The 15,057-nt window shown below is 41.6% G+C and overlaps 1 protein-coding gene across 3 annotated transcripts; it reads left to right on the top strand.

Moving 5' to 3' along the window:
* The first annotated feature begins 189 nt into the window (after positions 1-189).
* Positions 190-14,725, top strand: EAF2 (ELL associated factor 2). Of its 3 annotated transcripts, none has more exons than XM_064157337.1 (6): positions 190-423; positions 3,140-3,234; positions 3,882-4,018; positions 4,734-4,879; positions 8,644-8,910; positions 9,409-11,701. In XM_064157337.1, the coding sequence occupies exons 1-6, from the start codon at positions 321-323 to the stop codon at positions 9,450-9,452; spliced, it is 792 nt and encodes a 263-aa protein (XP_064013407.1). In that variant the 5' UTR covers positions 190-320; the 3' UTR covers positions 9,453-11,701. The 3 variants fall into 3 exon arrangements, with proteins under 3 accessions (XP_064013407.1, XP_064013398.1, XP_064013415.1); XM_064157328.1 differs by lacking the exon at positions 9,409-11,701 and adding an exon at positions 13,882-14,725 and having other exon boundaries at positions 198-423; XM_064157345.1 differs by lacking the exons at positions 190-423; positions 9,409-11,701 and adding exons at positions 1,338-1,463; positions 13,882-14,725.
* Positions 14,726-15,057: the final 332 nt, after the last annotated feature.

Genomic DNA, 15,057 nt, shown 5'->3' with positions numbered 1-15,057 from the left:
CGGTCGCGGCAGCTCTCCACCAACCGGAGCTGCCCCCGCAGGAGGAGGGGGTCATTTGCATATGCGCGTGCGAGCCGGCGCCGCCGACAGATCCGCTCGTGGAAACCTACAGCGGGGCCGCGGCGCCGCCAATCCAGGGCCACGCTGGCCGTGACGCGAGGCTCGCAGGGAAGGGGCTCATCTGCCGGCGACCTATGGGAGCTCGTGTGGGCAGGGCCTGTCCCGGCAGGGACCGGGGCGTGTCCGGGCGCTGCGAGGATGTTCGCCTGCGGCGGCGGCGGCAGTGGCCGCTCAGGCTCGCCATGGTCTGAGGCGCCGCGATGAACGGAGCGGTCCCGTCGATTTTTGACCCCAAGAAGCGGGTGTTGCAGCTGGGCGAGAGCTTTGAGAAGCAGCCGCGCTGCGCCTTCCACACCGTCCGATGTGAGCGTGGGCTTGGGTAGCTCCTCAGGGGGCTGGATCCGGAGCGGGAGCGCCTGCCTGTCTGGCGGCAGCTGGCTCCCCTCTGCCTCGGATCCAGCGGTCCCATGAGGGGTGGGCAAACTGGCCGGGCGGGTGCTGCGACCCGGCTTCGCCTTGCTCTCAAGCCCAGTGTGTTGGAGCGGTCATGGGGCGGGCATGGCGCGGGAGGCACCCGGGCTTTGCGGGAGGAGAAACGCAGCGTAGGCACAACCACCATGGAATGTGCTCCGGTGCCAGGCTTAGGGTCCCCTTCATCTTGAATAGGCTGTGGTAGACCTTATTTTTTCGGTAGGCGGGTGGTACCGGCAGCCTGATGGGAAGTGAAGTATCAGTCAGCTTACACGGACAGGGCTCGGGAATCCGAAGTGACTTGGCAGCCTTCGTCCTGGGATACGTCAGGGAAGTGAGCCTGGGGTGTAGGTCCGGCATCTCGGGAGCGATGCAGGTCAGGTTTCGGTCGCTTGTGAGAGCGTGTTGCTGGCGAAGTGCACGCAGGTTGTTGTATCCCTTTACTGCCTCTCGCTACTTTCTGGACACTAACTTTGCTTTTACATCCAGAAAAGTGTTTTGATGCAGCTTCTCTGAAAAATGAACTGGGCTGGAATTCTAGCTTTAACCTCTTTCCTTGCGTTTAGTTTTCAGAAGTAGAATTCAGCAACCAGAGGTTAAAGGCAGTATTAGTATTAATCACAAAGCTGGTGTACCCTCCCTGGGTACATAATTACTATCTAGAGAGATGTGTGTTCAAAGATTCTGAGAGTAGCTAGGAAACAAATGCTCCCAGGATTATAGTTCTGGTAATTTAGAACTGCTACTTCTAGTTTTGACATCTCATTTATAGACTGGTCCCTAAGATTCAGTCTCACGGAGGTTCTCTAGAGAATGTCATGTGTGCTTTCATGCAGTGCAGCAAGATGGGTAATGTGCTTTCTGTGAGCAAATGGCACTTAGTAGGATTGTCTGCAGCCGTGGGAGAGGAGGAGAGGGAGCAGGCAAAAGCTGTAAGTGAATTTAAACAAATGATGTAGCTTGAAATTTTAAAAGAAATAATTTCAAAGAGGAGTAAAAAAAACCATCTGGTATCTCCTACCATTACAATTTCTTGCTGACTTCTATAATTTGATGATTTATTCTGAAATCTGCTTTGAAATCTCTCTTCCTTTCCAACAAGTGAGACACACAAACTCACATGGACATCACTTCTGTCAAATACATCTCCAGAGATAGCCTTCTCAGACACCTGAAGTTTTTTTGTGAACAGATGAGTAAAGGGGAAGATATCTGCTGGTTAAAAGTTAAGATCACAAGTTCATTTATGGACACTGGAATCAGTATCTTAATTTTCTAAAGGCTAACCACACAGTGGCTGTATATCACAGGAAACAGTCTCCGATTTGATGAGAAACTTTGGAACTATTTTATGTTTATTCCTGTAAGATGACGTGTGGGGTTTTGCCATGAACAAGGTTAGCAGGAGCTGTTACTTGCGTCTTAGCTCAAAGCCGGCTGCTGCGGGCATAGCCCTGCCCACCAGCTCTTGAAGCTTGGCTTTCTTGCCTGGTTAGTGTGCAGGCTGGAGACACGGTTCCCAGCTGTGGTCTGTGCCGCCTGCTCTGTGGGTTGCAGGCAGCGTTATTGCACTGGGAAGCTCCCAGCCGTCACGGAGCGCAGCCGTCTGTGACCCATGGCGAGTGACAGGGCAGCTTGTGAGGCAAGGAGTACGTGCCGAGCTGTGGCCAAGGAGCATGCTCTTTATGTGCTTGGCCCCTCCATGGCTCTCTTAAGCTGCAACAGGGTGCTGCTCGCCAGCATGTGAGACGGGGTGCTGGACATCCCCAGCGTGCAAGACTGGCCCCACGCCTGCGTGTGCTGGAGCCACAAGTTCAAACTCATACATGTTACCACGTGCCTTGCAGAGCCTCCTGCTGCCGTCCTATCTGCCCAGATCCGTGCGGGCAGGCCTTTTAGCCATGGCCCTTCCCAGGTCATCTGTGGTGGAAAGAGCATTTTAGCCGTCGTGGTATTTTACATGCCTGTGTGCCGGTGCCTGAATACGTGCTCGTTTTAGTCTCGGGCTTTCTTAAAGGGACAGAAATTGATCTCTTCTTTTGTTTAAAACTTAATTTAACCTATACTTTAGATGCTGAAAAAAAGACAAAAAGGAAATTAATATTTAATTGGAAAGTAATTTTACCTTTAATGAAAATAAATATACTGAAATTCAAGGTTTGACCAGATCCTGACATGTTACAGTGAAATCAAAAGTGACTGCAAAAACTGATTATTGAGGGTCGATGTTGTTCTTTGCATTTTCAATCTCCCATGTGTGGAATGAGCATTTTCAAGACCTGTTTATTGATTTTTATTTTTTTTCCCTGAAGGTAACTGTTTGGATTTATCTTTTGAAATATAACACAGCTCCTCTACTCTCTTTATCCTTTAAAACTTGAAAGCATTTTTCTAATTTTAACTGACAAGTTTTAACACTTAGACTGATCTTGAGAAAACCACCTTAATTTGAAATTCTGCTGACTTTATGGAATAATATGCTCAGGGGAATGGCAGATGATACACCAGCTAAAAAGACTGTAAACCCTCCAGCTGCAATTGAAAGTTGTCTACATTGATAAGATTCTTGAGAAGCCTGTAATTAATCCATTCTGTTTTTTCTGTTTAGATGATTTTAAGCCTGCATCTATTGATATGTCCTGTGAAGGAGACCTTGAAGTTGGCAAAGGTGAACAGGTGACAATAACACTGCCAAATATTGAGGTGAGTGGGGCGGCTGAAGAGTGGCAGGCTTAAGGGAATCAGGAATTTTGTTGTCATGAGTGCATAGTGACTATAGAAGGATAAGAAGTTTCAGTGCTGCTTCAAATGCTGCTTGTGTGATTTTAATTTCTTTTGCTCGAGTAGAAAAACAGTTGCTCTAAGAGTGTAAAATCACAAAAGACCTAGAGGTTGAATAGCTGTGCTGTAACTTTAAGTGTATTTACCACATTGGAAATATGCTGCAGGATGACCCAGAAGTGTTGCGTACACAGAAAAACTTCATGTGGTTGTTGGCAGTGCAAGTTTCCTCTTGATATTTATTGCTCTAGTGCAGCTCTAAAGCAGGAAAGACTGGAAAGGGACAATTTACTACCTGCCATGCTTTACTGCTCTGCCGATATGGTAACTGAAACCCTTTTTGGTAAAAGGAGTCCAAAGTGAGCATGGTCTCGCTGGGAAATAAGCATTTAATCAGTTTCAAACTAAGCTGAGCTGGGTGAAATCCCATTCCAGTCAAACACCAGCTGCTTTTGGTCATGGCTAGTGTGATTCTACTTTGAATTAATTTGTCATCACTGTGACGGATTTCTATGCCTAAGAAAAAAAATACTATAGAAGTACCATTTACTTGACTTCTGATTTAACAGGGCTCAACTCCACCAGTGACTGTGTTCAAGGGCTCAAAGAAGCCTTACCTAAAAGAATGTATTTTAATTATCAACCATGACACTGGAGAATGTCGCCTAGAGAAACTTAGTAGCAACATCACTGTGAAAAAAACCAGGTGGGTGCTTTACAGGAGAAACAACTGTGCTTTAGTCATTGTGAAAATCCATTTGTTAATGAGTCTAAATTAAGATACAGAACTACCCATAACTATTTTTTTTTCTTGCAAAACATCATTTTTAGAAACTACCTGGCCTTGTTCAGTAGAGTGAAAAGCCTGCTTTCTCAGCACACTGACATCACAGCTTTCAAGTCCTCTCTGGTGGAAGAAATGGGAACGTTGGGTGGTTTTGACATAGAAACTGACACATTGTTGAATGGGATATAACTATTTTCTGATGAGTTTAGAGGGGAATGAAATAGTTTAAAAACTAACTTGCCTTACTGTCTTCTGACTTGCAAATGAGGAAATAAAAAAGATCAACTCTGTGCCATGTTTCAGTATTATTAATGGCTTGTTTTTCTCATACCAAGTTTTGATTATTTTTTTTTGCTGCTGAGTCCATATAAGTCATTTCCAGCAGAACAATGAAGTGATAGCCAGCTATGAAAAAACAACCCAAATCAATGGACAAAGGGTTAAAAAGCTCTATTAACATTTTTATTAATACACCTGTTTGTAATTGTATGCAGTATATGCTTAGGGATCTAATGTTGCTCTTTATAAAGGCAGGACAAACAATTCCACAACTTAAGGTATTGTATTCCTTGTATTCTTGCTTTATACCTTGAGTCTTGGCTTCTAGTTAAGGATCATTTGCTTTTACTCACAGAGCTGAAGGAAGCAGTAAAGTCCAGTCTCGCATAGAGCAACAACAGCAGCAAATGCGAAATGCAACTAAGGGTCCAAACAACATGAAAAGCTCTCCACCAAAAGACAAGATATTTCCTCCTTCTCCTATGGATGATATTGAACGAGGTAAGCTCCAGTGTCACATAAGTTTCAGAAGCTTTGCTCTTAACTAGCAGTTAGTTTTTAAGAACCAAAGTTTTAAAGCTGATTATGTAAGTACTTTACAGAATCACAGAATTGTCAGGGTTGGATGATCTCGAGGATCATCTGCTTCCAACCCCCCTGCCATGGGCAGGGATACCTCACATTAGAGCAGGTTGCTCAGAGCCCCATCCAGCCTGGCCTTAAAAACTTCAGGGATGAAGCTTCCCTGGGCAATCTGTTACAGTGTCTCACCACCCTCATGGTGAAGAACTATTTCTTAACATGCAACCTGAATCTAACCACTGCTAGTTTGGCTCCACTCCCTCTACTTGGCACCTTAAAAAGTCCCTTGCCAACTTTCTTGTAGGCCCCCTGCTATGGGGCCTGATAGAGAAATGACCACTCATACAAGTGGTAACAAAGCAGTATTTATAACTTGCTAAGGTAAAAAACCAGATGAACCATTAGGCTTAACAGTGTCAGGAGTCCCAGTGCTTGTTCTCTTTGACTTTGTCGTCTGCTGCTACTTATAATCAAGTATATTGTTGGTTGTATTGTGACACTGGAACTAACTGAATCACTTCTATTTTGACATTCTTTCTCTGTGCTGAGCGAACAGGCTACAGCCCTTTACAACTCAAAATGCATTTTAAATTACCAGATAAGTTGTTGTGAAAGATGAGGTTCCAATGAAAACGACAGCTAAAAACCTGCATAAATGCTCTCTTGAACAGTGCTATGTACTGTGTCTTTAGAGACTCTGGTTTGGTGTGACACTCCTGATTCACATAATAGGAGGCCTTATTTCCTTTTGGAGGATAAGGGACATGGCAGGTGGTAATTACTTGCTGCAGAAATGCTGACAGGTGGCAGTTTCATTGACTGGAACTGACATCAGCCTCCTAAGACGTTCTGAATTCCTTTAAACAGATTTGGGTTTCTGGGGTTTGGTGGTGGTTTTTTTTTTTGTGTCATATTTGCATGTGCCATTATAAAGGGTTTTTTCCATTTTTATCTTAAACTGATGAGAAATATGTACTACAGAACAGTACTAGATTACACCTAAGATTGTGAAGAGGATGGAGTATTTGAGTGCATGGAATAAAATGATGCTATTTCTTGGTTTTCTGTTGTTTTGGGGAAAGTGATGTCAAGCACTTTGCAAGTCACCAAAGTGGCTTCCAACATGTATCAAACTCTCACATAATGGCCAGCTCAATTTTGAGTACTAACAGAGAAGGTGTAACAACATATGGAGATAGTACAGAGCTTTTAAATTATCTAGTTCATCTTTCTGTCCTGAAGTCAGATTTCTGGCATGATTTTTTAAACCTGTTCTTAAAGCCTTCCAGATCCTGTGTTCTCTGGCAATCCACTTTAGGGCTTTGCTGTCCTTACTGTTTAGGCTCTTCCTAACAAATAATCTGGCAGTTAAGACCATTGCTAGTTTCATATTTACCATGCAAGTATAAATGAGATTAGTCAGCTGATTTTTGAGCAGTCCTTCCTGTATTCAGACATTTCTATGGGTCTCCCATTCTTAAGACTGAACCAGCTGGCATCATTTTGCCTATTGTTAGAAGTTTTCTGGATTTCTAGTTGTTTGGGTTTTTCTAATCCCTGATTCATTGTCACTTTCCTTTGTATCTGACGTTCAATGTGTCCAGAACCTTCTTGAAGTATAACACCTAAATACATTTACTGTTTTAGCCATGCTGAGTTGAGCAAGGAGTCTGTCTTACAGGCACTTTTCATCTTCATTCACAAAGACTAAATAGTATCACATTTCAATGCAGTGCTTGTAACTTCCACAGCAGCATGTTGTGATAGAGCTCTGTGTAGTGATCCGCAGTAACTCAGGCTCTTTACAAGTATTGACTCCATAATTTTCTCCATCTCATGGTTGTGTATCTAACTATTCCTGCTTAAGTACGCTATCTTGAACTTGTTACTAACTTGGTTTTCTTGGGTGGGGGAAAGATCATCCTACCTTTGTTCTTTAGCATACTTACAGCCTTTCCTTAACCGTTCAAAAATGCTTAAACTGTCAGATTAAGTTAAAAGTCAATGCAGAGATCTTATTCCATGTCTTGGTATTTACTCTATGCCTTTCACTTACATTTTTTCCATTATTAGACAGTGGTGAGAGCAGGGAGGAAGAGGTATGAAATGCATAGGACTGCAGTGGTTTCTTTCAGTGAACTTACAGCTCCAGATCTGTGGTGGATCAGTTATTTCTTTGGCCTTTCTTCTCCAGAATTAATTCTGTAACAATTTCTTGATTGTCCTGCTAGCTGCATCCTAATCTTTGCTTTAGCTTTTCTTTCTTTTGTTCTGAATCTGTTCTCTCATACATGTCCCTAGAAACTGGAGGAGATTTTTGTGGTTTGTTTTTTTTTTTCCTTCCATGTATTTGTGTCAGCCAGTATGGTCTTCTGTTGTATTTTCTGATCTTCCTTGGCATTGGGTTAGTTTGTCCTTGTAGCCATAGCTGTGCTATTTCAGGTGCCATTTTTCCTGAGTACAGTTTTCCTTTAGGCTGGCTTTTTAGACAAAGCTGACTGTCCTTAAGTACCTTTCCTGTAGAGTGGCCTTTGATAACTGGGAATTGGAAGACTTCATGAAAGTTACTGCTGAAGCTTATTCTTTTGTTCTCTTTTCGCATGATTAAGCTCTGAGCTGTCTCGCATCTCGGGGACTTTCATCTTCAACCTCTTCTTCTGGGTAAATCTGATGTGAGATGAGCCACTCTCCTACTTGCTTTTTATGCCTGCTATTCCTGAAAGATCTCAAGTGCTTCTGAGACCATCTGAACAAATGTCTGGGTAGTTCCATCTTTTTAACGATGAACTTCTGCACTCTGCATAATTCAAGTTGCTGTACAAAATCTCCCTTCGCCGTGTTTCAGTGGTCCGTTAGCCGCACCCCTGTTTTGCCTAATCATTCTGTACCCTTTCTGCAAAACTTAACATCCTCCATATGGTGGATTTCAACTAGTATGTATCAACAGTGCATACTGTGTGGCATGATCTATCCAGTCGTACTTTTCTAAATATTATTGTAATCAGGTGAGTTATTTCATCAAGAATGCAACTTGGCTGAGTCAGTTTGATCTCTTAATTTCCAGTATTTCTTGTCTACCTCAAGCTGCTCTGGCTCCACCTCCACCCCCACTTCCACCCCCCCAGATTGTTCCTGCAGATTGCTCCATTGGAGAGTCTTCATGCCTAACTTGGTTTTGAGCAGAATGTCACCTAGTCCAAACAAGTATATTGATTCTAATGCTGAACTGCTGGGAGGCATTTTGGATGCAGCTGCAGACATCTTACAGCTAACTTATCGGTGCGATTGCTGCTGCAGTGTTTAGTCAGTCAAAGGCATCTTTGGAGATGCTAAGAAAAATATAGAAGAGACTTGCTAGATGCACAAATAAAAGACTATAGTGGGTGCACTATCCTGTGGAATGTGGGGTTAACATTTGAGTTCACAGTTACCCTTCTTCTAATACTTGGCTTGAAAGGCAGAAAATGCCCGAGCTACAAGAGAAGAAAGCCAAATGACAGGCTGGGTGCTTGCTTGTGCCCTTTTCTTCACTCTGGAGATTTTGGGTGGGTTTTGTTTTGGTTAGGTGCTACAATGCATGTACTTTACTTCCATTGTTGATTGGGTTTTTTTTTCCTATTTTTTCCCCCTCTTCCTTATGGTGTGATGGATGTTAACCGAGCAACAAATTGTATTGTTTGCAGAGCTAAAAGCAGAAGCCAGTATCATGGACCAGCTGAGTAGCTCTGACAGTTCATCCGATTCTAAAAGCTCTTCGTCGTCTTCATCAAGCAGTGAAAACAGTTCCAGTGATTCCGAAGATGAAGAAACGAAGCCCTCTCTTCCTATGTCAATGCCTTATTTGCAGGCACAGCCTACTGTGTCTGCCATACCACAACAGGCTGTCTCTGATAAAGATGCCAGTCATAACCGATCCCAAGAGAGCAGTGGTCATATGATGAATACACTACGTAAGTACAAAGGCTGTTCTTTTCTTAGTGCGCAATTCCAGACATCAAGATTCTGAAAGGAAACCATATTGTTTTTAAGTACGTCTCTGTTATAATTAAAACTGTGGGAAGTGATGCTAGGGCTTGATTATTCAGCAGTGGTCTGAATTAGACACTGGTCTATAGAAGGTTTTTTGTCCCCAGAGATATTAAATTAAAGCTGATGCAGTTGAAAATATTTCCTAAGCCCTTTTGGCTTCCTCCCAGATATATACGTTGGGACTGGAGAACAGTAATTTTGTATTGAAAATACTTGAACTAGCCAGGCTGTCCCAAAATATACACTTATAATTTCTTGGGTAGAACTATGGGAAAGATATTATACTTACAATGCTCTGAATTACAGAAGAGATGGTGTATTCTTAGCTACTTCAGTCACTATTATTCATGGCACTGTTCCACTGGACAGCACAGCAAAACTGTCCTGTGCATATAAGGAAAAACGCAATTTGCTTTCAGGTGATACTATCTTACTCCACCCATCAAGGCAACTAAAAATATAATTTGAGGAGAAGCTGGGATGTTCTTCAAGAAGTAATTGCTGCACAACCTGGAACTGAATGCTCACTGTATTCCAAAACAGAGTTTGGACAGGAAAAAAAAAATCCCAGTAGCCAGAGAATCTTAAGGTTGCTACCTAAAAAGTAGGAGTGTTCAGACATAGAAGTGAGTATTCAACTGTGGTGACTCGTTAAAAATTATTACATTTTTAATTAGGTGCTTAGCTGTAGGCTTTTGGTTTGAAGAGATTTCCATCAATCCTGGTTTGCTGCCTGAGATCTCGAAGGTTTTTCATTTATATGTAAACTTGTTGTACTGAAATTGTAGATTCTGGTAGTTCTACTTTTATTTCAGTACTTAATGGATAACACGAACAGGTTTTTTTCCTAGCTAGTATTTAAATACTTAATTAAATACCTGTGCTGATTATTTCTGTGCTGTATTAACAGATAAGATCAGACCAAAAAGTCCTGTGACTTTGTGTACATGTGCTGCTTTCATTCTACTGTCAGTGTAGAGAACAATGTCTCCATGTTTATAATTTGTGTAACTTTGGAGTGTGCCGTTTGTTTCAACCCTTGCTCACAAATGAGATTTCCAGTTCTTCATGCTTTAAATAAAACTGTTAGGAAAACAAGATCAAGCTCTATCCCCGCTGACAGAATCCCAGCTAGCAAAGCTTCCACTGAAAAATACACTTAGCAGTGCAGGTGGCCAAGTCCACCACTTCCAACATCTATAGCAAGAAAGTGCTGTTTAAAACATGACAACATTAAAATGTTAGAGGAGAAGAATGGTGGCTTGATGGTGCTCAAGGACAGTATGACAGGTACAACCTCTGTGGCATAATGCCTTGGGCTTGGCTATCTGTGCTTGCCTAGATCTTTAGCTTAATCCCCTTTACTTCTGTTATGGTTACAAATCTATTTACTGCTTAAAACAGTTGTGCCCTCAGCTTCCCATGTGGTTACTGCTTGAAATACACTTTAAAGTAAGCATTTTGATCTTTGTCTAAAGTAGAATGAGTTTCTCTAGCTCCCTTGCTGAGGGATTTGGCAGGATAGTGACATCTGGAAAAACTAAACGGATAGCACATGGTTCTAGCTTGAATGGCAGGAGCTCTCGGGGTCCTGTACAGTTGTTTTTTTCCATGTCAAATAATGTTTTATGAAAATTAAGATATTGAACTGACAAATGTCAGCACAAGCTGTTTGCATGTCTGATCCTGTTCTGAGGTTTGATTGCTTATGTGCGTGACTAGTTTTGTGTGCCTCTGTGGAACGGGGACCATCCTGGGTAATTAAAGGAGCTTTCCTTTTGGCTTGCTGTGTGCAAGCAGAAGGCTGGGGGAAGGGTTAAAGAGTAGTGTTTGATCTTGCACGTAGAAATCATACAGCTGAGGTTTTGTGGAAATTGGAGAACATGGGAGGTGGTGTCTAGGGCATGGTAACCAAATACGTCCATCAGATATACAAAATCTACATCTTCTGGAATCCAGAGCTCAAGACTGCCTCTCACCCCCAAAATCCTGCTTCTCCTTTCTACCTTCAGAAGGTGACTCTATAGACTCACATCTTGCCTTAAAACAAAGTTTGTAAACGGTGACTCTAATGAATCTGTTCTTCATAAGTATTTGATCATAGCTGCCTTACAAACCACTTGTTTAAATAAAGTTGCATTAACTTTCCAAAGAACAGACAGAGTAGATTTGCTATTTTGGGGCCATATGTACACAGTATTCAGCACAACTTCAGTTCGTCTTTTGTTACTTGGTGCTTGTACCAGCAGCTAGTCATGAAATAATCTTCCCTTGTGTTAGTTTGGTGTTGGTTTGCCCACTAAGATCTGTGAAAATTGGGTCATTCCTATGAGTTTCCCCACCCCCTATAACTCAATCAAATGCATTGTAGTAATTGATTTTAAAGTTTAGGAAATGGTGTAATTTGCAGTGCAACTGATTCCCCCAATTAATATTGCTAATAAGCAACTGGCACTGTGAAGTAGGAATTCAAGAGTCTTCCCCATTGTATTGCTGTCTCTTATGTTCAATAGAGTGTAGATGTCTCTTCAGAGTCATAGTTATAAATGAACTTTCCGGTCTCACACCAAACCCATCTGCAAACTTCCAAGTCCAGTCTGTGTTATTTTGCCATCTCTCTGAAGGTGTTTTTTTGGAGGTAGGGTTATAAAATCAGGGCAGAAAGATTCCCCTGAAGTAAATCCTAATGTTTTATTACTTACTCTGGAACTTGCAGTTTGTGCTTTTCTCATCTGCTGGTTTTCACAAGCGTTGGTATTTTTGGCTGGTGCCACAGGGTTTGTGTAATTTATATTAACTATGTTGAAATAGTGATTCTGCAGCCTTCAAAAGCTCTTTGGAAGGTTATCTTCCTCATACTCCCAGTCCTTTCTTAAAGCAGGTAGTGTCAAACAGGGCTGGGGTTTCGAAGAATCCCCTGTCTGTTTTGCTTTGAGTGCTAAGTGTATGACTTCAATTTACTAAGACTATTTTCTGCTTTGAAATATTATTACTTTGGATAATATATTGTCCTGAATAATTATTAGCAAATGGGTTGATTTTTGTTCTTTCAAAATTGCCTTTAAAAGAAATTATATCAGAACAATAGGACCTGTAAATAATTGTCTTAATACAGGGGACTAGGAGGGCAGGGGGTGGAAATTGCCTGCAGCAGTAATCTAAAGATTTCTGGAAGGAGCCATTTTTGCTGTTCTTGTCTGTGTATATAGAAAGTGTCTGTTGCAGAGAACCACGTACCACTTTCTAAGCTTTAGTGATGACACAGTGGAAAACAAAGGAAGGTTAAATACAGGAACGTTAAAGACTTAAGTGTTCTGGCAGAAATTGCCTGATAACAAAAGATCCACCCTGAATGTCTTGTTGGGTTTACTCTCTTGAAGTTACTTTTTTACCCATCTGCAAAAGAGGTCTGTGAAGGGTGCTACAGCTGAAGAAACAGCACGTGAAAAAAAGTGCCTCCTCAGTTACAGTAACTTTTATTTGCTTTTAAAGCTACTTCTGCCCAACCTTAGATGTATTCCTGTGTTTTTTTAATGGCTGTTTGGCAAGGGAGGTGTGAATAAAAGCATACTAGTTGGAACAGATTCTGAAGACTGCATAGGAAGCTGGTAGATACAATGCAGATTCTGTGTGGCACGCTGATGTATTCCAATTTTTTTGTTAGTTATCTGTCATCCTGGAAAGATTCCCTCCCACCCTCTTAGCTAATGGGCATCCACTGCAAGCACAATGTAGCCTTTCTTCTTACTTCCCCATTTTGAAATACGTATAGCCAACCAAATTCAAGTGCTGTGTACAGTGTCTTTTGATGTTTTGTTTGTTCGCTTGTTCCAAAACCTGTTTGAAATAGTAGGTCACTGATACATCCTTAAATGGTACATCAAAGAGCTGCTGTTCCTGATTGAGACACTACTCTGTTTTCAAGCACAGCTGAGTAGCATTCAGATGGTTTAGAAAAAACAAATCCAACAACTCGTTTTTCACAAAACTGCGTTCACCAGCAGTTTTCCCAGTTATGAAGCATGAAAATGTGGGTGGCAGAGACAGCTAGGTGTTTTGTGATCCTGTGATATTAAATGAATGCAGTCGTGGCTAAAAAGGTAATGGCTTCCTTGCCAGGAATTAAACACAGAAGAAAAAAAAATCCCTCTTCTACTAAGGTTCTGTGACATGTTTATTAATTTATAGGATGATCTGATTTAGAAGGGATAGTTAAAGAGCATCCAGTCTGACACCCCTGTGATCGTTTGGGTGTACCCCCCCACACACTTTTTTGAAATACCCAACTAGACTCAGCCAGCTCTGGGAATATAAATGAAGCTATTTATTTACAGCTAGCACAATGTACAAGCAGATATTTATATTATATACAGTTATATATAGAAATATACAAGGTAAAAGTAATACAGAAACACAACTCCCCTCCCAGAAACCTGAGTCCCCAGGAGGGGCTCTCAACCACCCCTGCACCTTCCCCCTGCCCCTCTCAACCTTACCCCAGTCCTAAAGAAGAATAGAGGTTCATCCAAGAGGTTAAGAGGCAAAGGTGAGTGGCAGGTGAGGTTAGGGAGATGCAGCTCAGCTAGAGCACAGCCAGAGAGTGCAGCAAAAATGGCAAGAGTGTTATCTAATGTTTTTCTTTCTTGTTCCCATACATCTCAGTGAGACTGTGAGGGGAGCAGACATCACCATTGTTTTCCTTTCACAGCCTATGATCTACTTTTTCTCACCAAAACATTCTACCCTGCTTCAAACTAGCACACACCCCCCACCCTGAACTGTTTTTGTGAGCCTTTGATTGGGAAAGTGAGTAACTTGGGAAAAAAAGGAAAAGTTTGGGTTTTTTTTTTTTCCCCTGAAAGTGAGTAATATGATGACTCTCTCTCTTCTAGGAAACGACTTGCAGCTGAGTGAATCCGGAAGCGATAGTGATGACTGAACAAGTTTTCGGCCTTAAATGTCTCACCTCTTTTTGCTAAATGTGTCTTAGCATCTGTTTTGCACTAAGATTAGATTACCAGAGACTGGAATGAATGTCCTCAATTTTGATAATAGGCATCTTAATTTTTCTACTGACACATCATGCCTATAATACAACAGCATTGATATCCTGTCAGTGCTATGGTTATGTGTTTCTCTCAAATTACTGTATTTACAGTAAAATTTGCCTATGATCTGATTTTGGTGATTTTTGCCTCAGCCACCTGTTTTACTTGAAACTGATTTGTAACAGCTAGTTACTTTCATAGGAATAGTTATGGAATGGAGACATTTCCAATATTTATTGAGGCAAGTTTCCTTCCTATCATTTAAATGCTGCATGCTGATCTCACAGCTTCAACTTGGAGGGAGAGAAAGGGAGAACAACTAAATGAGATCTGCTGTGTCAGCTACACTTTTTGTTCAGTTCACAATTCATACCTTTAAGGAAACTGCTGAATAATGTGGTCCACTAGTGCAGTTACAGTCTACAATTGTTCAACACATTGCTGAATTCTTAATTTCATTGTACTATAGGAATTTATATTTCTGAGCCTCAAGATTCCTGAGGGAACTTGTCTGTTATCTGCCTGCCTCTTTCTTTTTTCTTTTTTGTAACTTGAATAGGCTGATCTTTTTACAATCTTTTTGTATCTCAATTTAGATAACTGCAGAGACAGCAATGAATTTCTTTCATTTAATTCTGTAACAAAAATCAGAAAATTTCTTTGTAGGAGTATAAAGGTAATTTAATAAAGCAATATTTATCATTATCATGTGCCTTCGTTTACTGGGTTAAGAATTGCACTTTTTGCCCATAGTAGTAATTCCAGTAAAAGGGTCATGCAAAGAAAGAGAAAGTAGTGAAATGGTAGCTAATACAGACTCCCCATCCTGTCTCCAAGACTGAAGTATTTGTTGGGTTTGCCTACACTGAGACAAGCCCTAAAAAGAGCTTGCCAAAAGTCTGTGATGGGGCTAATGCTTTAAAGAATGTTTATCAATTATTATATCCAAGTGCCACTGGCAATCATAGAATGTTAGGGCTTGGAAGTGACTTCCAGAGATCGTGGCCAACCTCCCTGCCA

The sequence above is a fragment of the Pogoniulus pusillus genome, chromosome 2 (assembly GCF_015220805.1).
Source record: "Pogoniulus pusillus isolate bPogPus1 chromosome 2, bPogPus1.pri, whole genome shotgun sequence".
In the NCBI taxonomy this organism is placed as follows: domain Eukaryota; kingdom Metazoa; phylum Chordata; class Aves; order Piciformes; family Lybiidae; genus Pogoniulus; species Pogoniulus pusillus.
Note: the sequence above shows the minus strand (reverse complement) of the source record. Positions and strands in the feature narration are given on the sequence as shown.